Here is a 27,416-nt window from a genome sequence, read left to right on the forward strand (position 1 = left end):
GATGGCGTAGCTGGATCCCGATTTCTGCCAACCCACAGTGGATCGAGTCAATAGGAGAGATCGGACAAAATTTGGAAACTTTAAAGGCTTATAACTTCGTATATACAGAACTTTGATTTTCTGAAAGTGGTTTCATTGGTTCTCTCGTAAAGTTTTCTCTTGAAAGCACCCCTAAAAATTTAAAATGAGACGAAATAAACATCAAAATTCGCAGTTTATGTCAAAAATTTCATGTCTGACCTCTCTGATGACTCGATCCACTGTGAGACCCCCGCCCCGGTCTCATGCCATGAGACGCCCGCGGCCGACGCGACGGTCGGGGCACCGAGCATCTCACGATCAACAGCACCCGGCGCCGCCACCGCCACCGCCAACAACCATCCAACTCCAATGGAAACCCCAAGTTTATAGGCGGTTTCTCACCGACTTCCGTTGCAATAAGCAATGGTAGCAGCGGCAACCTCATGACGAGCCGGTGACTAGTTGGTCGCCTAAGCCAACGTAATTGCACCCCATGTGCCATGTGCCCCAGTCCATTTCCGACTCCAGCCAATACTCACGATTTTTTGCGTCTAACGGAGAAACATTTCTCTCATACAGGGTCGGACGGGCCCAGATGGTGGGGTAGCAATTGCCACCCGGGCTTCAGAGTCTGCGGGCCCCTGGGCCTAGATGATAATCGAGGGGCATCGAAAAGAGCCGTTTTTGGGCCCACCTTCAGTTTCCTTTGCTTTGAAATTGTTTGCATATCGACGGTGAAACTACCAAACCACGTATCTCGTTTGCGGTGTTTAAAAATCTACGCTCACATTTTATTTTTTTGAAGTAGACCAAATCAATATCATTCCTTGAAATTTTCACAGAATTTTCTCCGCACGAAGAGGAAAAATCACAGAAATTTTCAAGAGTGGACGTTAAGTAGTTTTTCATTTAAAAAGTAAAGTATGACAGGAAGTCTGCGACGTCGCAAACCGAGATACGTGGTTTGGTAGTTTCACCGTCGATATACACTAAAAACTGAAGGTAAACCAACAGCGAGGTAAAGTCAAGTTGTCTGACAATATATAAATATTTCTTCATATCGTAACGTTTATCGGATAGTCGATAATCAAGGCGGGATATCTGATTGTGTGTATCCTGTTTCTGGACTACCGAGAATATGTCGATCGGTGTCGAAGCGGATTTGATATTAATGGTATCCACGCGACACGAGCGCTCAAAATAGTAAAAAAGCTTCAGGTCATTGGAAAGTCCACGAGACCGTATGGCACCGTAAAGGAAAAGTGCGAATGAATCAATGGGTTGGCAAACCGGTTGAGCTGTCCGTGCCTATATCTGGCTTGCGAGACATCTCGATTCATTCTTCTTTTTTCAACTTCGACAACGAACAGACGTGACAGAACTCAGCGAATTATGTGGGGCGTAGTTTGGCCCTCTTTTTTCCCCTTTAAAAGGAGACTGTCCAATAACAGTAAGTGTTGTACACACCGAGAGAATCCGGTTTGTAGTTGTAGCGGAAACTACTTTGAAGGTCGTCTATGTGTATCAAGTTCCTAAGCTGCACTGTGCTAGATACTCTAATTCCACGATAGACTCCGAGAGACGGTAAATATTAAATCGCGACAATACGTATATCCACATCAAAATTTCACGAGTCAAAGGGTTTAATTTCTTGCTTTACGCAAAATTAAATTAAATCTGTGAAAAAGATAACGATGATTTATTGTTAGTGATGAAGATAAATGTGTAAAACTAACCTTGAGGGCGATCTCCAGATCTTCTTCTCGCATTCTGAAAACACCTGTCAACCATCAGGCTTTGAAACTTCTAACACGTCTCTGAAACATAAATTAACATAAAAACGATAAGTAAACGAATGAGCGAACGGAGGAGGAGGAGAAGAAGAAATAATTGACGAGAGGTAAGGATGACTGATGGTAACGCCTAGGAAACACGAAAAAAATCGGTAGGCATTTTGGAAACAGCGTTGCTGCTTGTTTTTGATAAGTACAGGGAGATAAGTGTAATAATTTAATTCTCGTATATAACGTGAAGGCTATAAAAAGAGCTACGAAGTTCTGCAAATCTCGGTCTTTGAGAGATTAAACGTCAATTATAGTCTCGAGTCCTAAAGATTTATGTTTTGAGCTTTTTATTTTAATAGTCCGATTTTTTCCAAGGATCGCTTCGAGATAGGTACAACTGTAAAAATAAGTCAGTTCTGGGAAGAGCCCATTCACACAAGTGCTACGTCTAAAATCTTCGATTGCCCAAAAGTAAAGTTTCAACGGCGTGGTCTCTGATGGAGAAAAACTAAGCGTACCAAAAATAAAAATATTCAAATCATCTAGGTAATTAAATCTCACTCCGACACTCTAACAGTTACTAACAGTAATTGTAACATTTCTCGAGTGAACTTTCCTCTAAATTGTAAACTGAGTGCTGAGAGAGAAATTTTCATGAAAAACGTCGTAGCTGGTAACCAAGCATAGCTAGAAAGTGTTAGGGAATGTAAAAGATAATATCGACGGTGAAACTACCAAACCACGTATCTCGTTTGCAGTGTTTAAAAATCTACGCTCACATTTTATTTTTTTGAAGTAGACCAAATCAATATCATTCCTTGAAATTTTCACGGAATTTTCTCCGCACAAAGAGGAAAAATCACAAAAATTTTCAAGACTGGATGTTGCGTAGTTTTTCATTTAAAAAATAAAGTATGACAGGAAGTCTGCGACGTCGCAAACCGAGATACGTGGTTTGGTAGTTTCACCGTCGATATGTGACTTATACTTCTCGACACCAGTTATGATGTATCAAGATGCAACAGCAAGATACAGCTGGAATCCACACACGCTGCTGCAGCGATCACTGGATCAAGTGCCGTCCAAGACGTAAACATCATGACCTAAAGAGAGCCATATTTTCGTGCCGTTCATGTGTTTGGGGTCACACTACTTGGTCACAGTCGACTCTCCCCGTTGTCTGGAACACCACAGAAGCGAAGAGAAGACCCAGCTAAGACTATATCTTTTGATGCGGCGAACTGGCAACGCCACCGTTAAAATTTAGAGATGGAGATTATCAAACTTGACATCTAGATTAATGGTCCGGTGTTGCGGGAGAGAGCACAACACTTTCACAATAAGTCTTCTGGGAAATCGCGGAAAACTCGCGTGGAAAACGTCAAACTGTAAAGATGGATACACACAAAGATAGAGCTTGCTGACATCTATCTGATGGTATAAACTTTATAATAGATAAACGTGAAACACTGGAGAAAAATTCGACATTTGCGGGAGCGGACGCCTAAGCGTCCGTCCGCGTCGAGCACCTCTTATCGAATCCCTCTTTGACAACTATTTCCATCGTTTAAATGTACTATATCGATCCGCTTAAAAAAGCCAAAACAAAACTTACGACTTTAAATGAATTTTTGAAAAGATTTAACAAAACTTCATCGTTCCTCATTTTCCTCTCTCCTGAATGGTTCAGATACGCAATGATTGCCTTGCCAAGATAGCACGCCATAGTGCTGGGACACCCTGCTGAGAAACCTGCCCCCGGTTTGTCCTGTGTTTAACTCCTCAGCAAGCCACTCTAATACTGCCGTGCTAAGGAAGAACGCCGTACGAACATTCGAGAGCTGCCAAATTTCTCTTGATAAAACATGTATTTTTGACAACATTTATGCATATTTTTCCTGGGAATTTTCAGATGTTTCAGATTAAATTACGTACAAAGTTGTCTAAAATTTTTGGGAAATTATATTAGCAATTTTCCCAGTAAATTCGGTTTTAATCGGAGGAGACTTGACAACATCTGAAGGCTCATACGGCGTTCTTCCTTAGCACGGCAGAATAAGTCAGAAAGCTCAGCTTGTAGTATCCTATCCCGTAAGATCCTGGGCGTCATTGCAACGCTGCGCCGTCATGAATACGCCGCGCCGATGCGATGCATGGCACCCAAGTGCGATCCCAGCGCCATCTGCCGACACTGCTGAATGAATCCCAGGACAAAACTCTGAAAGTGGTTTGCTGACTAGCTCAAAAAAGAGTGAAACCGGTACAGGTCTCTCAGCAGGACATACCGCAAAGTATTCCAATACACCCGCCTGAGGTGATGAATGACGCTCCCAAGCACCATGAACCCGATTGTGTATTCAGAGATGCAACTTATAGCTTTGCGCGGAGAGATAATGCGTGGCATAATCATCGTAAACATGACAACAGTCCGCAAAATCCGGCTGCGAGCAAAACTTTTCCTTGGTGAGTGATAAAAAAACGACAACAGTAGGCCTGCCCGGGTCTTGGAAATATAATGTGATCTTGCGCTTACTTAAGTATATTATTAAATTTCGAAAGGGACCACGATATGTATAATCTAAAACGCAGCTGATGCATTTTTATTTTGCAACCGCCAGCACTGAAATTATCTCCTTTGAATTTAAAATCTGATCGGGGTTTGAGGAATTCACTCAATAAAGGTCTCAAGAGAGATCAAAGGTAAAATCGTGACCGGGAGATTAGGTGCATTTACATGAGGGCCCTGGGTGAGCAGTTAGCTTTCTACTATACTGCCGTGCTGAGTGAAAACCCCGTATCAGCACTCGAAGATTGCCAAATTTTTTCTTTGAAAATCAATATTTTTGAGGACGGTTACGTGCATTTTTCCTCGAAATTAGCAGACTTTTCAAGTTAAATTACGAAGGAAATTCTCTGAAAAATCGGAGAAGTATTCACGAACTCTGCTGAGAATTGTCATTTTTCGAAGGAAATTTGACAAGGCATGATGGCTCATACGATGTTCTCACTTAGTACAGTAGTATAATGGTCCGAACTCTTCCTCTCTCACGGAACCTATGGATGTAACGGCATTGCCAGGTGACGTCATCGCTCCTGCCCGCTCTCGAACGGAAGAGCATGCACAAATATTCAACTCGACATTAAGAAATAGAGAGTAGTGACAAAAAATAAACACTAAAAATATTTCTAGAACATTGTGTGATAACACTTCTGAAAGGAAATCAATGGGCTCCTGGGCGTAAGTTTATGGGCGAGGGTTGTATGGGATCGCTTTATACAAGCTTTAGATAAAGGTCTACGAATACATTCTAAAAAAAGAATCAGACATCAAATTGAAAAAAGGAGAAAATCGAGTGTCAAAACAACCGAAAATAGGAGGGACGTAATCGGGCTTCGTCTTTTTACTATAACCCCGAATCTGAGCGACATCCAATTGGCAGTTTAGAGCCGGGACAGAGCATTGCGACTTGCGAGTTTACGCCTCGCACCGTCACGCCTTCAATTTTGCAGATGCAACGTGGACATCCATTAAGCACGAATAGTTGTATCTCTGCGCCGCGCCCTCATCAACGCGCATCTTTTCCCTTCCCCTATTTCCATTTTGTGTTTGATTTCGTTTGTCTTATTGGTAGTGATGCTTCAAGGGCCACTTGAGCAGCACAGTCATAGAAGAGCCGTATTTGAGCCCCGTTGTTTAACTTTTCTACCAAATCCGAGCGACATCTCATCAGCAGCAAAGAGCGAAGCTTTGCCGGTTCACGCCTCACACTATCGCGCCTTTAATTTTGCAGATGCAACGCGGACATCAATCAAGCACGAATAGTTGTATCTCTGCGTCGTCATCATTGCGTGTCCTTTTTCCTTTCTCTATTTTCATATTGCGTGAGCAAGTTAACATATTTTGAACAAATCAAGGTGGCACTGCAAAGCAGTCTACTAGCTAGCGCGTAAATTCACACAAATTGGGTAGGGGGGGGGGGGTGCACAGCCAAAAATCCACCTACCAATAACACGGTAGCAGTTTTCAAAGGCCTTCAAACTTTGAATTTGCACAGATTTCAGATTCATTGAAATTCTAAAATGTTCGTGGGAGGGGACCGCTCCCAGACCCCTTTCTCCTTTTTGGCGGGTCCTCACCAGACCTTCCTCATGGGGGCGCTACAACATACTTGCCCCAGGTGCTGAAAATTCATGCCATACGGCCCTGACTTCCAAGCTGAAAAAAAGCTCTGAAAGTTGAGGTCGCAATGGAGGAGATCGTCTACGTTATGGTCAGAGTCCACCTTTACATCTTTACAGACTCAAACTCTCCGAGAGAAAAACAGGGAGCACATACGTTGGCGTAGTTGCCACTTTGATTGGAAACTCCAAGTCTTAAACCACATCAACCCTGCTGAAGTATTCGCTCCCTATCTGCAAATGGAGAGTTTGACCGAGTATAAAATTGGACTCTTACTATAAAGTAGGCGGTTCCTGTCACTATGGCCTCAACTTTAGTAGCTTTATAGGAGCTTTGGAGTTTGTTTCAGAGAAAACCAGTAGTGGTATTGTAACTCCCGCAAAATTTTTCACAAAAAACAAGTACTTAAATGTCACATTACCGAGGCATGCGAGGGCTCTATTCAAACTGAGGTATCTGATGATTTCGAGGAAAAATTTTTTGTGAGGAATGTTCTCGGGGGTTGAATTTGGCAAGATAGGTTTGTTTTTACGGCGCTTTTCCTCAAGGCGGCAGCATGGATGGACGATACTGCCGTGCCGAGGAAAAACGCCATATGAACAATCGATAGTTGCCAAATTTTCCCAGATTAATCATGTATTGTTCAGGAAAGTTCCATATATATTTTTCCTTGAAATTTTCGAGTATTTTAGATTAGAGTGCGAACAAAATCGTCGGACAATTTCTAAGAAGCAAAACATTCAAAAAATTTCTAGCACATTCGGTTTTTATTGCGGGGAATCTGGCAACGCCTGATGGCTCTTACGGCGTTTTTCCTCAGCACGGCAGGATAGGTCCTCATGCGAATGGATGGGAGTGATGCCAGAGACATCGACGAGACCGCTGGCCGTTCGCACGCTTCGGAACCGGGGGCGCGAGGGGCGGCGCGGCTTCGTGGCTATGACCTCTGAGTCGGATGCCGAGTCGCGCTCGTTATGGGAAACGGCAGGACGGACCGCCACCCACCTCCGCCCGCAAGGCGGGAGGAGCTCATCTCCGCCTTGGGTTTCAAGATCCCGTGTCGCTTTTCAGTTCCCGGCTAGCGCCGCGCCGCGCGCCGCGGACCGCCCGGGACCCACCGCCCACATATCTCCCCGTCGTCACTTTCTCTCCTCGACTGAAAAGCCGTTATGAAGCGGCGCGACGTTGGCTCTCACCCCCTGATCGAGTATACCGCTCGGGGGGTTCTTCTGAGCGCCTCCTCGAAAGTATATGTGCGTCGCTGACGACGATAACGACGTCTTCGCGCGATGATCTAGTGAATGGTGAACATCCACCGATGCATGTGCAAACCCCACCCACAGATAAGTAGATTCTCTCCGAAGGCGAATAGATGACTAGACGGCCTGAGATAGGCCTGTTGCGAGAGGCACGAAAAGTACGCATGCTCGCGTAAGGTCAGTGCCGGATTTAGGGCAGGAATGCAGAATGATTTTTGCCCTCCCATTTTAAAAACCTTTTTTCCGAACAAAAATTTCAAAGGAATGACTTTCTTACAAAGCTCTGCACGTATAAATTGTTGCAATTTTGCAAAAAACACGTGATTTTTATCAAGATTTTGCAAAACGTGCAAGTGATTTTTAACGCGATTTTGTGATAAACACGTGAGTTTCACCGCAGTTTGCAATCAAAGAAGCTATTTTGCCACATTTCCCACCTCAAAACACCGTTTTTGGGGCCTTCCCATTTCCACATATGACCAATCGTTACCCGCCCGGTTGCGTGGTCGAGAAGTTTTTGCTCACCCCCCCCCCCCCCCCCCCCGGGGGCGTTGCTGAGATGGAATCGGCCCAGAAGCCCCGCCACGAGATAATTTGTTTCCTTTATTGTAGTAAGAGCTGTAAAAAGGTTGTCCACTATAACTTATCTTTCATTTGCATCTCTAGTTCCATGAGAGAACCCAATCTAGAATGCGATAAAATGTGGCACAAAATTTGCGGCCTTAAACTACATGTAAAATTGAGCCAATATCCAAAAGTTTCCGAAGGAGGCCCCTAGATCCCTCTCCGTGCAAGGGGATTTTCCATGGCCCTCCACTCATCAGTGGGGGGGGGGGGTAGATTTTCGATGGGAGCCAGCCAGCCCCCCCCCCCCCCCCACGTCCCGAATGATATCGCAAATCGAAAGGCAAAACGATTTACAACATTCACTATCGGGACGTTCATTCGGAGGTATTTTAAAGTGTTTCTTATCGTTTAATTGTGTGTACATTATTCAAGAACCTGACGTATTGTAGCGTAATATGACTTTCGGGCAATCTGAAGAAATCTCCTAAAATCCAGGAATTATCAATTCATAGGAGGAAGAATTAAGACTGATGCCATTCTCTCTAATTCGACGAAAAACTGACAACGGAGAGAGATAATATAACCGAAGGTGTCAGAATATTACGAGCTGCCACGCGAGGCGAACTTTTTTTCCCACCTCATCTCAAAGCGAAACAAGAGATGTGCTAATTACAAAAGAGCGGTAAGTAGCGTCTTTTATCTGGCATCGGTCAACATAAGACCCGTCAAACTGAACACTTAACGATATTTAGGTGTATTCAAATGACCGAATCGTGCGTTAATGCACCCCTATAACAATCAAGCGGTGCTGCGCTGTATATACAAGCTCATCCGCCTAGACTTTATGTGAATTTTGTTCGTCCGCGGAGCTCTTGCGCAATGAAATCTGTGAATAAAAACATTAGAACATGGCAAATCTTGCGTAAGTCTTACTTGATCTTCTTCTAGCATCAAATCTCTTGGCGTTCATTGATTCTGGACGATTCCGAATCTGAAGATTGGCAGTGACATTTTTTGTGTCAAAGGGTTGGTTGCCCTTCTAGGCGCTAAGACTCCACATTTCGACGTGTACGAACCCTCCTTATATAGGCACTCTAGTAATGGATATCTAGTACCAAAACAAATTTCAGCATCATGCAACTCCTCTCTGTGGCTGCGTTGCTTGTAAAGAACATTGAATTTTGGTAAAATCTAAGAATTAATTGAGTTATCTCGGAGCGGTAGGGCACGCGTTTTTAATTATCACTATATTTCAAAGTTCGCCTACGCCTAAGTCCAATAACAACTGCCTGATATATTGACACGCCGCGGGTTGTAAAATGTTACCCAGATCAGGATTAAAATGAGTCAAAACATTCCTCAACTGGTGTTAATTCAAGCAGTGCATCCTGCTTTACCATTGTTGTCGCTTTACGTTTCGACCCCTAATGTTATTTCGTCAGTCGCGTGATATCGCGTGAGATTGGGTTAAGATCTTATTAGTGCGCTGCTGCGTTCTGAGTGTGCCACTGGAACAGACTCTCTTCATTGTGCGAATGGAGCAATATTCTTCCCCAAGGTGCTCAGACACGCATCAAACAGGGTCGAATTCTTCCGCAACCTCCCGTAAGACGTGTCGTTGTGCAAGCCGTCTTTAACTCGTGCCTGAAAATTGTGTGCCTGCAAGTCTGATGAGGCACATTCGGATGGTCGCTTACCCATTTCTCAAGCAGAATGACCACGACTGGAGAATTTGCAGGTGCCTGAAATTTGATAAATTCCGTATCAAAGTGGATGCCAACAAGTGAACTGAACACGAGGATACCCTTGGTTCATTAATCGAGAAATTATTGAAGGAAATACGACAAAATAACCTAATCTGCTATCATACATGTGTTTAAATGGGAAAATGACGTTACTAGGCGGCGCATTGTCTCACTTTTAAATCTATTTTTATACTATTTCTCATATCAGAAAAAAATTATAAAGAATACTGTAAAATCAGCTCTTTAAGCACTTTCAGATGAAGCAGTACAAAATAAGCGTGCAAATTCTCCATTGTCATGACAAAACAAGCGCTGACGCCTGGGCAAATGGGTCCGAATTGTTTGGTTTACTCCTGTCTCATCCACAAGACTTCCTAGAGCTCCTCCTAAATATGCGCACAGCATGTTTTTACGAATGAATCAAAGCCAGCAATGAGTGGCAATGTTCGATTCTAAAGAGGAAAAAAGAGCTATTTTTTCTTACCGCGCGTTGAAGTCTCCGAAGATATGCGCGTCACCGAGCCCCATTCGACGCGAATAGTCATATCCAGTAACGGAGCCAGGACTGCCCCAGTGCCCCTCTCCCAACCCGGACTGTGATAGGGGGGGGGGGGGGTTCGGAGGGTTTACCCTCCCCCTCCACGACGAGGAGAGTTCTCCAAAAAAACGTCATTTCTCATGATTTTGAGGAATTTTTTCCTCTCTTAGACCTCCCCCACCCCATAAGAAATTTTTGACGGTACACATCCCCTTGTTTAGCAACGTCGCACTGCTCATATCCACTCGCATAAAAAATGGACGTATTTCTATCAAACGGAACTAAGCGCCATGGGGGGAGGAAGAGAGAGGGGGGGCTTGGATTGACGGGTGTTGCGGAACGCGATGCTCGTTCCGTCCTGTACTCGAAATGCGTTTCCATAGCGCTTATATAGTTCCGTTTGACAGAACGCGCTATCCGGGATTCTAAAAATCTCAAAAGGAACTCAATTTGGCGCTTAGTTCCGTTTAACAGAAATGCGTCCAAATAAGTGACTTCTCGTATGCGTTAGTTTGTATCTAATAGAGAAGAGCTAAATACGAAAATATGTGCTATCAGTGTTCAGTGTCACAAAAAAGAATATAGGTACAGCATTTTAAATGTCATTCATAGTATACAAAATAACTTGTTGTAAATTATCGTTTGCGTCGTTAAATGATAAAATTAAAGTAACTCTTAAAGCTAGATAAAATTTTCAAGATCATTTAAATCCCTAATTTTTCGAGGGTGTCTCGAAGGTCATGCACACAGTGAGGGAACGCGAACGGGGATATTTTCTAATCCGTTTTGATACAGCTTGCCTGTTTGAAAGGACCAGTACGAATACTACATAATTAAATAATCGATGGATCGAATTCTCAGAGGCACATTTAGAATAAAACTTTTGTAATGTTTGTTGTATCACGTGGTAAAAATGTACGCAATGCCTGACTCGGAAATAAAAGAAAAACACGATTTTGCTTCAAATTTTAGGGCTGACATGCTGGCACACGAGTTTTCTGACCTAGTGAAGTTTGAAAAGACCAAGTAAACAATATATGTGCTCTGACGTTTGCAAAACACTATTATTTAAATACGCGAGATATGAAGCATAACCACTGATGGCGATGGGAATAGCGATGTTGATGGCTAAGCCATAAAACCTGTGGATGACTGTTGCGAGCAAGCGAACCAGCTCATCCGGAAATGTAAACCAAGTCTGCGGCTTTGAGTCCAGTCAAACGTTAAAAGTTAACAGACCTCACATGCAGCGTGACCGCCGCCGTTATCACAGCTCTTCATGTAGGTGTAATAGGTACCTAATAACTTCAACTTCACAGCAATCAAAGCTTTTCAGAAGGCGTATGGTATATTATATATTAACTTTATCAGGAATCGACGTATCAACTGTTCAGCTAATTCACAGCGATCAGTCATTTTGTAAAGTCAATCTCCTCAAATGAGAATGTTAAACGTAAGTAAAACATCTTTCACACAAGAGAGTGTTGCCAAGCATTCGTGCCAGTTAAATACTTGGTTAAAAAGTTAAATCTTGAGACCTACGAAAATTCAAGTAAAATATTCGTCAAAACTCCTGAATAGTAAAAGTTCATTCATTTCCAGCTTTTGACGTGAACTGAATATATTTACGAGCTCATTCTCAATTCTCAATGCAATAAACTAACTATTACGCTTTCAAACAATTTAACATAATCGGAGAAACGGCATTATGTATGATTTGATTGAAGTATTCGAAAAGATTATTTGATTTTTCAATGGGTAAAGAAAGGATGTTTTATAGACTCAAAAAGGCGCTTCTGTATCTTAGCTCAAATTGGGGCGATAAATTATGAAATGGGAGAAAAGGGAGGAGATGGGTGGGACGAGCGGCTTAAGAGAGAACACATGGACCTACGCTCAAGATTATTCCCACTCTCAATTGCAATGAAAGCCTGAACCCCTGTAAAAACCTGTAAGTTTGTCAACGGTAAAATTACACTATGATAGTATTTCTCATATATAATGTTTTTCCCTTATTTTAAACATCATTTTTGCTCCCAAATGTTATTTCTCATTTTTGCATTAATTTTTTTTACAAACTTTTCCTTTTATCTTGTTCTTCGACATCTTACGTGGTTTTCGTCCAAAATATTGGTTAAAAATTACAGCGCTTGACTGAAGTTGCGAAAATAATAAGATTCTTAAGATCCGTCATCAGAGCCCGGGGGGCTTTCGAGGGAAGGACACAGAGAAACCGAACGGGATCAATGTGAGCGATAGCGATGAGGAAGTAAGCAAACAACAAAAGAAAAAAAATAAAAGAAAGTGGAAGATCATCAAAAGTAACGTCCGAATCCAAAGTTAATTTTGCAGCACCATTCAAAAGTCCCACGATCGTGGCAAACTCTCGATAAATCCGCAGGGGACCGGCGAAAGTTGTCTCTTATAAAAGGGCCATAAAGACAGGAAAGTACAAACAAAAGGCCAACGCAAGGCACGTTAAGTAAACCTGATTGAGCTATAATCGTAATTTTCGGTGAGATAAGGTTTATGGCGGCATGGTCCGGACAGCGGACAGCGGCACACGCGGAGACACAAGTATAAAAAGGGAGATGAGGCGTTTAATAAACTGACACACTTTTTCACGCTGCCCTACTACTGCCGCGCCGCGCTGCGCGCGGCTGCGGCCAAGTCGCCGACCACGACCGCACGCACGCATGCGCTGTTGCGGGCTGCGGGCTATCGCGGCGCGCCACGCAGGATCTTTGCCCTCCAAGATAAGAAAAACCTATCATAGCGGAAAACCGCGAGGCGAATGGGCGGTTTTTGCATCTGGGCATCGGCATGCGAGCATTGGACCCAAGGCACTAGACCCGATGTAACGGAGCGCGGTGTAGGCAGGCAAGGGTAGAGCCCGAGTCTGGGATACTCGGCCCCCAGTCAAACTGCTCATCACTTCCAGGCGCACGCTGCCGCTTGTACTGCCGTACACAGAAACAACAACGCCGTAAGAATATCCGAACCTTGCCAAATTTCTCTGATAAAGTGGATTTGTCATAGACACATAGCCAAATCCCATTTTGTCAAATGCTTCAGCACATAGTCAAACATTCTTACTCGGGTTGCAATTTGGATTATTTCGCTAGTTTTAGAACAAAAGAAATATAGGAAAGAATCCATTGTAAAAAATTCACCATATAGAATTTTTCTAGACCTGAAACGATCATTTATCTCGAAATTCGCGTCGAGTCTTAAGATACAAACTTAATTCGTCGCTCATTGACCCTGCCTAATGTGCCACTGGACTGGAACTGAAACTGATGAATTTGACGAACTGCTGCTAGCAGCTAAATATATTACTGCTCATAGGCCGCTAAAATTGCATACCAGCTCATTGAAGGCGAACTAGTGAGAATAAGCGCAACGTTCCGTAGTGTAGATGCGGTCAAAAGCAGCAACATACAAAGGAAAATTAAGGGACAACACAGTGCAATTGGCTACTACTTTGTAAGTTAATTAAAAAAAAAGCACCTATCCGTGTATGGAAACTGATAACTTTCCTTTGCAGAATGAGCCGAAAAAAGTATCATTGCAGAATAAACTACGCACAAATATAAAAATATTATGAAAATCGGTAAAAAAGAATGAAATGCCCATGAGCACCTCTTTGTTTTTCTGACGTGTGACTACAGACGTAGTTCTATACAGCGGAGTTGTTTAGAAAAAAAATTGAAATGCCATCGGAGATGAGAATCGGTCGATCTTCAATAATCGGGTGTTACCGATGAATTTTTCATTGCTTTTCCAAAGGTGAACTTCAGAACATTCTCTAGCAATATTTTGGACTTGGAATGTTTCTCAAAATGACATGATCATATTTGTGAGGAAAGGACGTAAGATACCCCCCGTCTAACTCCTAATACATCGATTTGGTCATAGAAACATAAGTCATAAGTGACTTTCAGTTTATTTATTTATTATTTTTTTTCTACTGAAGGGGAGTCTGGCAACTTTGCTACGAAGTCTGGACACAGCGGACTCGACCATACTATACGGAGCATTGCCTTTTGCATAGTGAGCAGTTGCGAGTGGGGCTGCCGTTTCAATCTGGTTTGCTCCAAGGCTAAGGGCACTTTCACAGTTACCGCGACTCGAGTCATCTGGAGCGCTTTAATCCCTTCAGGGTCATTCTCCTGGTCCTCTTGTCTGCGTCCCGCCATGCACTTTCACTCGGAGACCTTTTCGACCGCCGCGCCGCACCGCACAGTGGAAAGAGCATTCGGGGGCGGTCGGACATGACGTATCTTATTAAAACTGCAAATTTAGATATTTATTTCGACACATTTTAAAGTTTAAGGGGAGCTCCTTGAAGGAAATTTTACGAGAGAAAAAAGTGGATTTACATATAAATTTCTCTGTTCCGTAATAAGAAAGACGAAAGCTTTAAAGTTCCCATACCATGTCCGACCTCTGCCATTGGCCCGCTCCACTCTGCGCCGCTTGCAGAGTGAAAAACTAATCTGTGTATAAGTGTTACTGCAGTGGGGGAAGGCGAGGGATTGGGTTAATGCAAAGTCTTGGACGCGTACGGACCAGCCAGAGGTGGCCTCGATGGTATGGTTGAGACGTCATGCGTTAAGCGGGTTTACGCTTCTGGAGAGGTCTTTTAAACGCCTTGAAAGCAGAGCTGAGGAATCGGCTTAATGTGGGAGTCTTCGAAAGCTGACTTTGAGTGGCACTTCAATGTTCATCAGCTAGACAACTAATTAGGCATGCCCGTCCGATTACGAACATAGACGGTGAAAATTTCCGAACCATGCATCCCGATCAGCGGCGTTGTTCTTGAAAAGAGTAAGATAGGTGCAAAAATTGAGTTGTGATGAAATTGGCTCAGCAGCGCCGAGCGGATAAGCTCCTCGGAAAAGTGTTGATAGTTGTTCAAAGGACTAGGAAAAATTTTTCGGATGATTCAAAAACCAAGAATTTTATTTTCAATAACATAAAAAGGGCCTTTTTCATTTTATATTAGGCAAGACAACATTAGGTGTAATTTTCTGCATTCTTGCGCAGGGTAACAAGATTTAAATTTCACAATACCCTGGAATTGTTGGATTTCTTTGGACATAAAATTCGTTGATATCCCCATGAGTTTATGACGTTTTTTGGGCATAATTCATCATCAAAATCTTCAATACGCGGAAATTTCAGCGCGAAGTCTCTTGAAATTGAAATTATCTGTAACTTGAGAACTTGGAGCGGAAATTCCAATTTTTCTCGATAAAACGTGTGAGAGCGGTGGAAAAATTTTCGATCGGATGATAGAATTCCAGGGTTCTACGTTGAAATTCCTTTTCTTTTCCCTAATTTTTCAGAGTCGCGCAAAATGTCCAAACTTTTCCAAGTTTTCAATGACTTTCCAAGAGCTAGTCACCCTGCTTCCGTATTTACATTTTTTGTTGTGAGCCATTGACATGGGCGGAGGCAGGGACGTAGCCGCCCCCCCCCCCTTCCCGTTTGAAGTGTCTGGATCCACCTATGGCCATTGATCAACTTCTTATAAACGCTCGCATACATGAAAAGAACTATAATTGTTTGTGGAGGGTAGCCAGAGGGGCACCTCATCAAAGGCAGTCTAGGAGGTAAAGGAGAGCATCTCATCATGTGGAGTATTGTGGAGTCTGGGAGACATCTTCAGCTCGAAAAGGAGGGTCGGAGGAGCTTTCCTAGAAAAATTTTAAAAAAATCCAGTCGTCTCAGCAGCAATTTTCGGCTGCTCGTTTTAATACATAGGTTGGAATGCAATTTTAATCTTGAAAAATATGTAGCGTTTTTTTTTTCCTTTGCTTAGTGAAATCGAAATCCCCTATACGTCATTGAAGGAGCCAAGCCTTGGACCCATACCCGCATGGGAGCACCCTCTCCGGGTCCTGCAATGCTCGATAGAACTCTAAAACGATGCTTAACTTTCATCTTGCGTCCAAGACGAGAACCGAGAACCGTCGAGAGGTCTTCTTGTATTCATGTCTCACGCTGCGCTATGTCTATTACCTTGTTGCCACCATCGCCGACAAATCTCTGAAAATTCCTACCTAAGTCTACATAAATAGATTTCTTGCTCATGTGGCACCCGCGCCCGTGCCTCCACATTTCCTCATATTCTGTGATTATAACATGAATGTATCGGTCCGAAGCAGCGCCCTTTATGTACTGAATGTTGTCGCGTTCACTCCACTGGCAGTGCAGCTATTACCTGGCCCAATTTCTGAGCTCATTCTCGACAACGCCTTACTCGGGCACATGCGTTACGAATGGCTCCGTAATATCCGTCCAGCCCTGCCCTGCCACAAATATTAGAGGTCTAGGTCACGGTTCCCTTGAAATATTTTCAGGACGATTTCCATTAAATTTGTCATCCCAAATACCGCTTTTCAGAAACATTGAAAAGAGAGTGCCATCATAGGAGGAGAATGGTCACTGGAGAATTCACTTATGATCGACCAAAAAACGGCGAGAAGTGCATGCAGATGATGCAAAATGACAGGAAATGAGGTCTTATTAACTTATATCGTCACTTTTCTTAAGTAAGGGCTGACCTCAATTTCCACGTGAGTCTTTACAAATGCGAATCCATGCTTTCTGGAACTCATGCGGAAGTAAAGATACACCCTTGCGCCTAAGGAGCAACAATATATCCTTGTGAACTTCTATAACCCCAAAACCGTGTTTTGGTGCTTAATTTCTCACCATGTTCAGTGATTTTCAAGAATTCCGCTTAGCAACAAAACCTTGGTTTGGGCTTGAGGCGCGGTGGCGTAGCTTGGTGGTTTGACTGCGCATGAATTCCATTAAGTGGCGAGGCATGAATGATCGATTTTCGATATTTCCCCCATTCAAAGCTATGGTAAAGAATCGATTACCATGGTGTTCGTTGCAAGCACCCTGTTTGGCGATCCTTTCCCATGGGTTTAAATGGCAGGTAAATCGATATATCGCAAAGCAAGCCACGCCACTGATTCCATTGAAGAAGCAGCGCGGGGTTATTATTAGTGGGCATTATCTCCCCCTTCCTATCAGCTTTAATAACAATGGCTCAAGCTTGAGGTCTGTTCACCTGATGGTGGACCGCAGCCCCCCACCCACCACGTAACTCAGTTCCTATTCACACCTCCGTTTGTCCATCTAATCCCTTATTCCCTCCACGATCTTATCCTCTTCCTTAGATATTCCCTCCATTTTCCTCTCATCTCGTCATTTTGACGATCAACTGGCCTCCTTGGCCTCTTATGGGATGCTTTCGGTTGATTACCTACATGAACGGACTCAACTAGAATCAGCCTGACTACATTTCACGTTTGCCTGATTTCTTCCAATGTTTGATTCGTTGGTTTATTTATTTTTGACAGAGATCGAAGCAACAAAAAGCCTTAAAATTTTTGTAAGCTTTGCACCACACTGAAAAAATTTTGACCTTAAGTGTCGCTCCTTGTCGACAAAATTTGGTTATTGTAGTTAAATCCGTGCGGAATTAACTTGACGTCAGTTTTTATGACTTAAAACAGCGTCATTTTGCTTCATCGTTAAGTTTAAGTTGAAAGAACAATAACAGAGCAACGTTCCTTTCACTAAAAAAAAACTGACTTTAAGTTAAATCCGCACGGATTCACCTAGGGAAAAAAATTGTCAACAAAAAACGATACTTTAGGTCAAAATAATATCTCAAGAAAAACTTTTTTCCGTGCACTTGTACAGAATATACAAGCAAAATTTTGAATCAGAATGTAGCTTTTGGTTTCTTTCGTAAGGTTATGAAGGACTTGAGGGAAACGCAGGGAAGCGTTGAGGGACTGCCCCTTGGCAGAAAGGTAGAGGACGCCCTGCCAAATCGTGGATTGAGGGAATAAGGCAGGAAATGAGGAGATGCAATCTGCCGGAGGAGCTCTAGCAGGATCGATATCAGTGGCGGTTGGGTGTCGCAGAGCGCACAGACGCGCTATAAGAGCGACTTGTTTGTAGTAAGAAGGACTTGAGGGAATATGGAATTTTGAAAATTTATTCAATCAGTAGCACACGCAAGTGTGAGATACTTCTCTCTCTCAATTCAATCCCCTTTGGATCGCTCGGTTCTCTTTTTCTGATCCCGTATTTATTTCTCGTTAAGGATCATCGGGAATAAATAGTGCTGACAACCGGGTTACTTGATCAATTCAAACTGACGCGACGACGGAACACACTCTAACGGTCCACGCTGAAGGAAGCCTGGTACGCTATCATCATCATCGCGGCAAATGCGTGAGACGCATCACTTTATTACATGCTCTGATAATAGGTGCAGCAGTCATTTTCCATGCAAGACTACCATTTCATCATTCCGCAATACTGCTCACCAGTACGAGCAATCAGCGGCACCAAAGTTCCTCTCCGTATTGAATGTTTAATTGGACTATATTTTGCAATAAGGAACTACTATTTGGTTTGCATTTTGCAAAAGGGAACCAAGAGCATTCCAATGTTGCTTGGATTGTGTAACTTTCACTCTTTGCAAGTCATTACTGAAATCGTGTAAAAAATTAAATTTACAAATGTAATTTTCGTCTTGAATCCATAGTTCATTGGGAGTAAAGATAAAACTTGTTTACCGGATCAGTTTATAATTGCAAGGTAAAAGTTGCACAATCTTGGCGACATTGGAAATGCTCTTGGTTCCTCTTTGCAAAATGCAGTCCATTCCTGCTTCATACATAAAATCACGTATCTACATTGGCAAACAAATTCAACATACGCTCCTTACCTATAGAATGAGCCAAAAACGATAGTTCGCAACTATGAGCTATCCGTAAGAGCTCGAGCTTCATTTTTCGTTGATTTTTTTTAAGCGTGCCAGTAGGGCTCCCTTTTTGAAATCACTCGGATGTACCATAGTACAGCACACAGATCAACCAATGCTATTCAACGGGTCGTCCAAATACTTTTTTCCTCGCACCCGTTTCTTTGTCTTTGAACCATTACACTGTCAAGCCCTGATGGTCTTTTACCAAAAAATCTAATGAACTGCTAATTGGAAACCCTTGAGAACATTTTTCTGTCAAAACCGTATTATTCAATTTGACAGAAACCTCATAGGAGCTTTCTTACGCTCGGAAGACTCAACTCTAGAACCTTCTTTCCCGCCAAAACTCTATAGCCAATGAGCGTCTTGCACTGTAAGTGCAATCTGTGATGAGCCTCGTGACTCATTATACTATGTACTAACCATGGCCCCTGCCGAAATCCACTTAAACCACTACAGTTATCTCGCGATATAGCTTTGGGTGTCCGGTTTCGAGCAAGGCAATAAAAGACGGCGAGGCGATTAACCGATTAACCATTCACCGTAATGCCAGGATCCACCAAATTTTCTCAAAAATTGTTTTCCGTCTATTTAGCGAGTTTTTCTTTACTTTCCGTTGAAGTACAAATAAAAAGAGACCTCATTTGTACAAATCGGCCGAATAGGAGAGAAGTTACAGTTCGAAATCCAAAGAGATTAACTGAACGCGATTTCGATGCACGGCAGTTCGCCCAAATCACGGTCGTGCGCAAATGCCGCATATCAGCTTAAAATCAAGATAATTGGACGGAATCTTTATAATTAATTTACATTCAACGTTCATGAATCAATATTTTCTCCCAAATTTAGCAAAAAGTACCAATTGATGCAAAAAGCAAAGACGTGAAAATAAGAGGTATTTGTCCAACATTTCAGTTATTCGGCACGCTTTTCCAACATACTCATGTTGGATTTTTTCTTCTTGTTTTTTTTAAATTGGAAAAAATAATTCACTGTTTTAATGATATAGGGATCAACCAACACGTAAATTTCGTAAACATTTTTCATGATTTAAAGACAAATTTATTTTATTTTAAGTTCAAGTATTCAAGGGCACTTTTCTCTTTTCTTTTTTAAATTAAATATAATTCAGTATTTCGTCATCGATGACAAAAGTTATAGTTCGTTGAATTTAGAGGGAATGAGGCATGTTGTTGAATTAAAAAAAAAAAAAAAAAAAAAAAAAAAAAAAAAAAAAAAACAAACAAACAAACAAACAAACAAACAAGAACAACAACATTGATCAGCCTTTTTTTCTTCTTTCTTTCTGTGCAAAGGGTAAATTGGCGAACGCGACGACGTCTTGTAAAGCCTCTTCCGCCTTATACGAAAATATGGCTTCGAAAAGTGAAACTATCGTTGAGAGGTACTTTATGTCACCTGTTATTACGAGAGGTAAATAATATGTCAAAAAACTTTCTTGCACCAACAATGCAGGTCGGAACCAAAAATAGTCCGGATAGTACTCTCCTCATTGTGTGGTTGGGAATCGTGTACAAAATAATTTCTAATCTGTTTTTCATCTTGCCAGCGTGCAATTGAGAAACGCAGTGTGGGAGAGAATATGCGTGGTCCGAAAAATAATCATATCCCTTAGTTCAACTCTATTGTTTGGGCTTTTTCATAATTTGTGAAGGTTAGAAGAAGTTTGGAGAAAGAAGCTCGGGACAAATTATAAGGTGTGCTGGTGAGCGTAATAGTGCATCATTAACTTAGAAATTCACTGAAAAAAGTATGATTTGAGGTGCAGTGATGTGAGTATGGTAATCAACAACAGAATCTACAGTAGAAAATATACTGTAACTTGAACCGCATCTACCGAAAGTATGGTAAATGATAACAGAATTTTGTTTATCCTTGCCTTTACAGTACAGTCTCACTGTATCAAAAATCAAGTATACTCATGATAGGATTTACCATACTTCTGGTAAGGATTGCTGGCGGAAATTGGGCTGGTCAGCTCATTGAATTTACCATGTTCTCAAATTTTGAGTAAATAACACGTTCATCGTGGAGTCATCACCCTGGTCATTATGGGGAAGTGTTCGCTTGAGCATGAGTCAGCATGAACAAACCGCAGTTAAGTTAAAAAAAAAGAGTTGGGGTGCATAAACAGAGAGAGATAGTGCCTGGTAAGGGAAGATACGTTTATTTTTAAGAAGTGCTTTCAACCCTCAGGCAATTTATACCGCACTGATAAAAATTAACAGTGGCTCTGTGTATTTACAAATTCGGAGCCTTGATAACAATACATGAGCGAGTGGAAATTACAGCGGTGTATATTCGTGTGGAGTACTTCCTTATTTTAATTTATGTTTAATGCGGTGGGCGGGGGTGGTAAACAGAATAACGAGAAAGAAGGAAAATAGAACAGGACAAATAGAAAAAAAAGATGGGAGAGGTAAAAAACATGATGCCGACGAAGCGAGTATTTTTGCATCGACTCATGACGTCGTTTCCCAGACGAAGGAACGTAACTCCATTCCAAGGTTGCAAAATTGACTCAAACAATTTAATATTTTACAAAAATGTCCTCATGCAATTTCTGTCCTAATTTTTTCTGATTTTTGTATGAGGTCAGAGGAAAAATCGGGGAATTTTTCAGTTGGAATTGTCCAAGATTCTCCCGGTAAAATGCAAGTTTCGAGCGGTGATTTGGCAACCTTGAAATATAGTTACGTTCTTTCGTAAGGGAAACGACTTCACGGCTGCGGCGGCGCGGCGTGGCGGTGGACGCGGAATTGGCCCCTAGAAAATCAAATGAATCGCGATAAAATACGGACGACCCGCTTTGCCGCGCTGGCCGAGAAAAACGGAGCCCCTGCTTTTAATAACAATTATCGTTTCCGATCAGGCCGCCATGAGCCCATGACCGCGATTTTAATTATTGCGTCATGCGTCGAATCGTCCATCCAGGAGCAGCCCGCTCTGCGGCGCTGAGTAGTGTGAGCATCCAAATGTTGCCGTGTTTCTCCCGATGAAAAATTATTATATTGGGAATCATAATAACTGCAATGCATGAAACCTGAATGAGAGTATCTAGGGTGTCTACATGGGGAGAGTACGCACATGTCAAAATATGGAGCTGTCAGTCCAAAAGGGACCTCGAAACTGCCCTATAGTTTCCAGCGTTGAATTCATCCATGGCCTCAAAAATAAATTTCAAGTTAAAGGAAGATTTCGTGGGTTCTTTGATCTGTTTGGATGAAAAATGTGGTCCATACTTGAATACCCTGAACCCCCCCCCCCCCTCTTACCTTAAGATTTTGACATTTTGAAGACCATGGGTAAATTCTGCGCTAAAATTGTGGTGAAGGGGGGCGGGGCAATTTTCATAATATTTTTGATCGCCGTCGATGTACGTACATCCCTAGCCTTCCTCCCATCTAGCCAAACTTCTTTGCCTGTATGAATAATGACGGAGTGAATTTTAGTCAAATTATTTTTTGAGTAAAAGTCTCCAAGCGAGCTTCGCATTATCAAAGTCCAATTTCAGGACCTTGAAAGCCGAAAACTACGCGAGTTGGATTGAGGGCATCTCGTAGTGGGGTCCTTAATTAGCCCTCAATTACATGAATGAGATCAAGCCATGCTATTTTGTTTCTAATTCCAAATGTGACAAAACGAGGCGATGACCAAGATTGGAGGCACGGACTGAGGTTTGAGAGGAGATCCGATCTATGGAATATTATAGCCCAGCCAGTTGGGCGTCGGGGCTCGGGGCTCGGGGGTGGATTACTCAAAGAAGGCGAAGGCTCTGGGGGTTGAGCTCACGCGATTCCCCACGCTGCGCCACCAGGGTCAATGGGCAACACAGCAGTGTTGTCTACAGCAAAGAAAAATGAGCATATATCTCGACCACAAGGTAAACCTCTCTGCGAACCGATTGTTGAAATTGATAAACAAAGATACAAACAAAAAGGACATAATGGGTACGGAGGGATCCTTTTGGTGACAGCGAGTGGTGTCAATGGACAAAGGAGATAGGTGAAGGACTAGACGGCAACCCAGATCCTATAGTTAGTCCATCATTTTCTCCCTTAGTTCAGGAATCACCCATTTCAACCAATAGAATCGCTCTATACTCCATGTGCCTTCTTTGTCTATTGCTTTATCTATGAATTTCAATAATCAACCCGCAGGTCCTAGAAATGAAAAAATTCTCACGGAGAAAAAGAGTCTAGTCGTATGAGTCGTATCCAAGTTCCTACAACTGATAAACAAAACAAAATATCATACATTTTAGAACGACGATCACAGAAAAAAGAGGTAGGTAGGTAGGTAGTACCACAATTTTAAGGGATTATCCCTAACTCTTTTCTTTTCGTGAGCACCTGACAGAACTGTTGAAATTTTTGTTTTGGGAAATTTTTTGTCGGCAACTTTTATGTACATAGGAGAAGGAGATGTTAAATTTAAGAGAAGAAAAGTTACAATACACTGATGAGAACTACCTACCGGAAGTTTTTAATTTTCAAATTGAACGAAAAAGAAATGTTTTAAAGAAACTCTCAAAAGGTATTATTTTTTAAAGACATTTGTACCTATGCAAATTTTACTTCAAAAGAAAGGCTTAACACAGAGATACTTTGAAAGTTCGAAACTACGAAAGCACATTCCGAGAGAATACTTCGTGCGATTTGTTTCGTCAATGAATCTCCCACATTAACTCGGGACGTAATTTTGAAGTTATTTCAAAAAGCTTCTTAATCGAATCTTGGGAGCTACAGCGAGATGTGACGTAGGAGGAATTTTGAAATGTAAGTCCTAGAATCTAGAAAATATCCGAGGATTATACAATCGTTCTCTAAATAATTGCTAGAGCTCTACCTAAAACAATGATGGAGGTGGAAAATGCGCGAGAAATAGCGAATAAAAGGCGGCAACAAAGCAAGAGGCAGAGGGCTGAGTCTCGGGCTAATTGCACTTGACTGACCTCTATCCGAAGCCTCCTTCCAACTTTGCACATGGATTTGGTTCCTGCATAACTTACGTCCGAAACAGGAACTTTCGTAGTAATTATAGGGGTTCTTCAATGTTTAATTCTTGTACGCGATGAGGTGCATTTTCACGCTAGTAAATCCGGGGTTCCATGTGGGCGGAGCGTGGGACTATAAAAATATCATGGGCACTGGCTCTAAATTACCACATCATCCTGGATACGAGACTTTCGGGCACGTAACATAATGCGCAACGCAGTGCCGCGGATTATCATAACCCGCTTCTCGGTTTGACACAATTTCGCTCCTTCCTCCTTTAATTAGTGAAACTTACAAATCTATCAAGAAATATTTAGCATACAGAAAAAACGATCCCGGAATGAAACATAAAGAAGTTAGTTCAGTGCTCCATAAGACTGGAGTAGACTTCGGTCTTCATATAAACGGACTTTGATTGGTGTATACAGAAAATGCTAGGCACTTTACACGACTATAAGAACGGCTGAAGTAGGAAAATTGTAATACGGCCACTGTGCTATACGCAAAACAGGGCCGTTTTATTAGGGTAGGGGGAGCCGTGCGGCCGCACACGATCCTGTCCTGTCAGGGGGGGGGGGGGGGGGCGGCGCCTCGGAAGCATCACAAAGTGCGGAGGGCGCTCGCGGTCTGGGTTTATTTTTTTTTTCCATCCCTCACTTCCTTGGACTTTTCAAACACTTTGTTGGAAACTTGTGAGCTAAGGCTATCCTCGTGTTCTGTTCACTCAGTAGTTTCCACTTAAACACGAAATTCATCAAACTTCAGACACCTGCAAATTCTCTTACAGAAAACACTTTGTGCTCACAAGTAAGAGAACAACGTAATTTCTCGGCAGAAATTGACGGAAAATCTTCGTCGCAGAAGCCTCAAAATGCGTCCAAATGAGGTTAAAATACCAAAAATTTTTAGGGGGAGACTCCCGGTGTGATGTAAACACAAAGACCGACCCTGACGCAAAATTGTAACGACGAAACACATATTTGTCTTGGATTTCAAATCAGTAGTTCATTGTGCTTTTTTGGTCGAATTTTCCGGATAAAACACGCAGGAAAGAAAGAGAGAAGTTTCAAAGTGACTTTTCATCGAAAGCAAACAAACATCAAGAAATCCATGAGATTCAACTAAAATAGATACTTTTTTCATATCTAACCTACTTTGCAAAAAGTTTCAAAGGAAAGGGCTCGCCCGTAAATTTGAGGAACATATGTACATTCCGTACATTAAGAGACTTTAGTTGACTTTATATGCTCAAACATTTGCTCATTAATCATTATTAGGCGGAGATTAGCTTTGACCTCCAAAAACTTTTGCTCACCTGATTACATTGCTTCGTGCGAGATGCATGGGTCTCTAAATTACAAATCGTCATCTTCCGGCAAAAGTATATCACAAGCGCCATGTAACTTTTCAAAAGCTTCCACCACCATTTTCTTTTTTCACAAAAAAATTGTTAGTTGAATCCGTTTGAAAATATCACTGAATTTTATCGGCAGCACAAAGAAAATTCAGTGAAATTTTCGGACAGCTCCGTTGAACAATTTCTGTGCCCTGGTAAAAATTGGCGATAGGAGCTGCGTTTCAAAACAGCATAGGCGTTCTTATAGCCGATTGAAGAAGGCGATAGAAAATCACGTGGCTGGCTGTAGAAAGTGGAAAACATACGGCCGGGCTACACGAAGCGATAAAAAATTATACAGCCGGGCTATAGTTCCTATCGCCGGGCTTTACACTTTATCGCCTGGCTGTTGCTTTTTCGCCGTCGGCTATAAAAGGCTATAAGAAATTATGTAGAAATTCGTGTGCTTTGTAAATCCATAAGTTTGTACGGAATCACCTTAATATTTACAAAACGCACATTATATTTTCCTTTACTACACATTTTTTTTCATCAATTAAAATGAAAATAATCCATGCAGAGTGTGCGAACATTTCAAAGTCATGAGTTGAAAAACGCTGACTCCACGAGATTAAAGATTAGAGCCTAATACAAGGCGGAGCGGCGGCGCACTGGCGCCTACAAACCTAACAGAGATACTTCACGCATTGCGCAATGCGTGAAGTATCCCTGTTAGGTTTGTAGGCGCCAATGCGCGTTTCGCGCTGGCTGCCCGCCCGCCGCGCCGCGCCGCAGCGTACCACGGCGCTTGAAGCAACTATTTCACACCAGAGGTATTGCACAGTATCATACGAAATTGAAGGCGCTCCAACATATTAGGAATGGCAGGCATCCTTCAAAAGTACGGAGCTTTCCTCGCAAAATAAATCAAGATACTACGGCCCAAAAAGAGAGCGGTAGTCCAAAAACTCACCAAGTCCTAGCATCCGTAATTAGTAACGTTTAGCATACACGTTATCGCCAGGCTGTTGCTTATTCGCCATCGGCTATAAAAGGCTATAAGAAATCGTGTTGCCGGCTATGGAAGCTATTGGAAGTCTTACAGCCGGCTGTAGGTCTATGGTATTTTGGAACACAGATTCTACTGCCAATTTTTACCAGGGTGTAAAAAAATAAAATGGCGCGGAAAATTTTTAAACGTAGCATGGCGCTTGTGATACTTCGGCCTGTAGGTGACGATAATTGTCTCAGGTTTGAATCGACTGATGTTAATGTACCTACTACATTATGTTGACACCGTGATGTAAGTTTCTAACATGTTCGACGTCGTTTCTCCGAAATTTTAAAAATTCACGTGTTCGGAAAGTTTAATCATTACCCTGTGCAAAGCATCATTCTTGAGAGTTTATTTAAAAGGGTCAGAAACTCAGTTCGACAACTGCGAGAGGTTCGCGACTGTCTGGGAGGCAGGTGAACGCACGTGACTGCTTGGAGAGCGATGACACGGACACCCGAGCCCGAGGGCTGGAACAGGTGTAAAGTCGGTGGTAGGTTCTCGATTCCCGGTTCCCTTGCACGGGCACGAGCCAGGTTAGGTTAGGTTCCCCACAGACCCTCCTACTTTCCACTTCCCACTTGCCCTTCGAAAAGGACCGCAGCTATTTCTTCCGTGTTGCATCCAATTACGCACAGGCACGCCCCCTCCACCCCGCGCCCACCATTTCTTCCTCAATTCTTACCATAGCAATGATTTTAATGATCGGTGTCAGTAGAACAACGTGCGTTCATATTAATAAGGAATTGGGTAAATGTTTGCCCGATGTGGGACAACTTTGGTTCGCATCAAGTCTCCGTCGTGTCATTTTACGAGAAGCATACCTGCTTGGTTCCAGGCCTTTTCTGCCCTCCTATGGAAAAACGTCGCGTCATTAGAACGTTCAACGTTGTCAAATTATCTCCGATAAAATACGATTTCCATAGATTCTCCTGAAACTGGCATCCCTTCATTTCATTTTAAATGTCATTCGTCCAACTTTCAACTGGAAGCCCTCTATACGACGCATACCTGGTGGAACCTAATCCAAAACCTTTTCAGGGAAGTTGTTATTAGCCATTTTCTGCACATGCTCATACCATTCTTGCATGTCTGTTGCTGGGTCGTT

General features: G+C 42.4%; 1 protein-coding gene across 4 annotated transcripts in view; it reads right to left on the reverse strand.

Annotated features, from left to right (window-relative positions):
• Rab23 (RAS oncogene family member Rab23) overlaps positions 1 to 27,416 on the reverse strand; it is a 93,653-nt gene that overhangs the window by 55,879 nt on the left and 10,358 nt on the right. For 3 of the 4 annotated variants that reach the window (XM_072305909.1, XM_072305900.1, XM_019047833.2), the window contains exon 2: positions 1,758 to 1,838. In XM_072305909.1, coding sequence (XP_072162010.1) covers positions 1,758 to 1,790 — 33 coding nt within the window. In that variant the 5' untranslated portion in view covers positions 1,791 to 1,838. Of the gene's footprint in view, positions 1 to 1,757; positions 1,839 to 2,793; positions 3,286 to 27,416 lie in introns of those variants that run through there. The other variant, XM_072305892.1, reaches the window with a different exon arrangement.

This window comes from Bemisia tabaci, chromosome 1, assembly GCF_918797505.1.
Source record: "Bemisia tabaci chromosome 1, PGI_BMITA_v3".
In the NCBI taxonomy this organism is placed as follows: Eukaryota; Metazoa; Arthropoda; class Insecta; order Hemiptera; family Aleyrodidae; genus Bemisia; species Bemisia tabaci.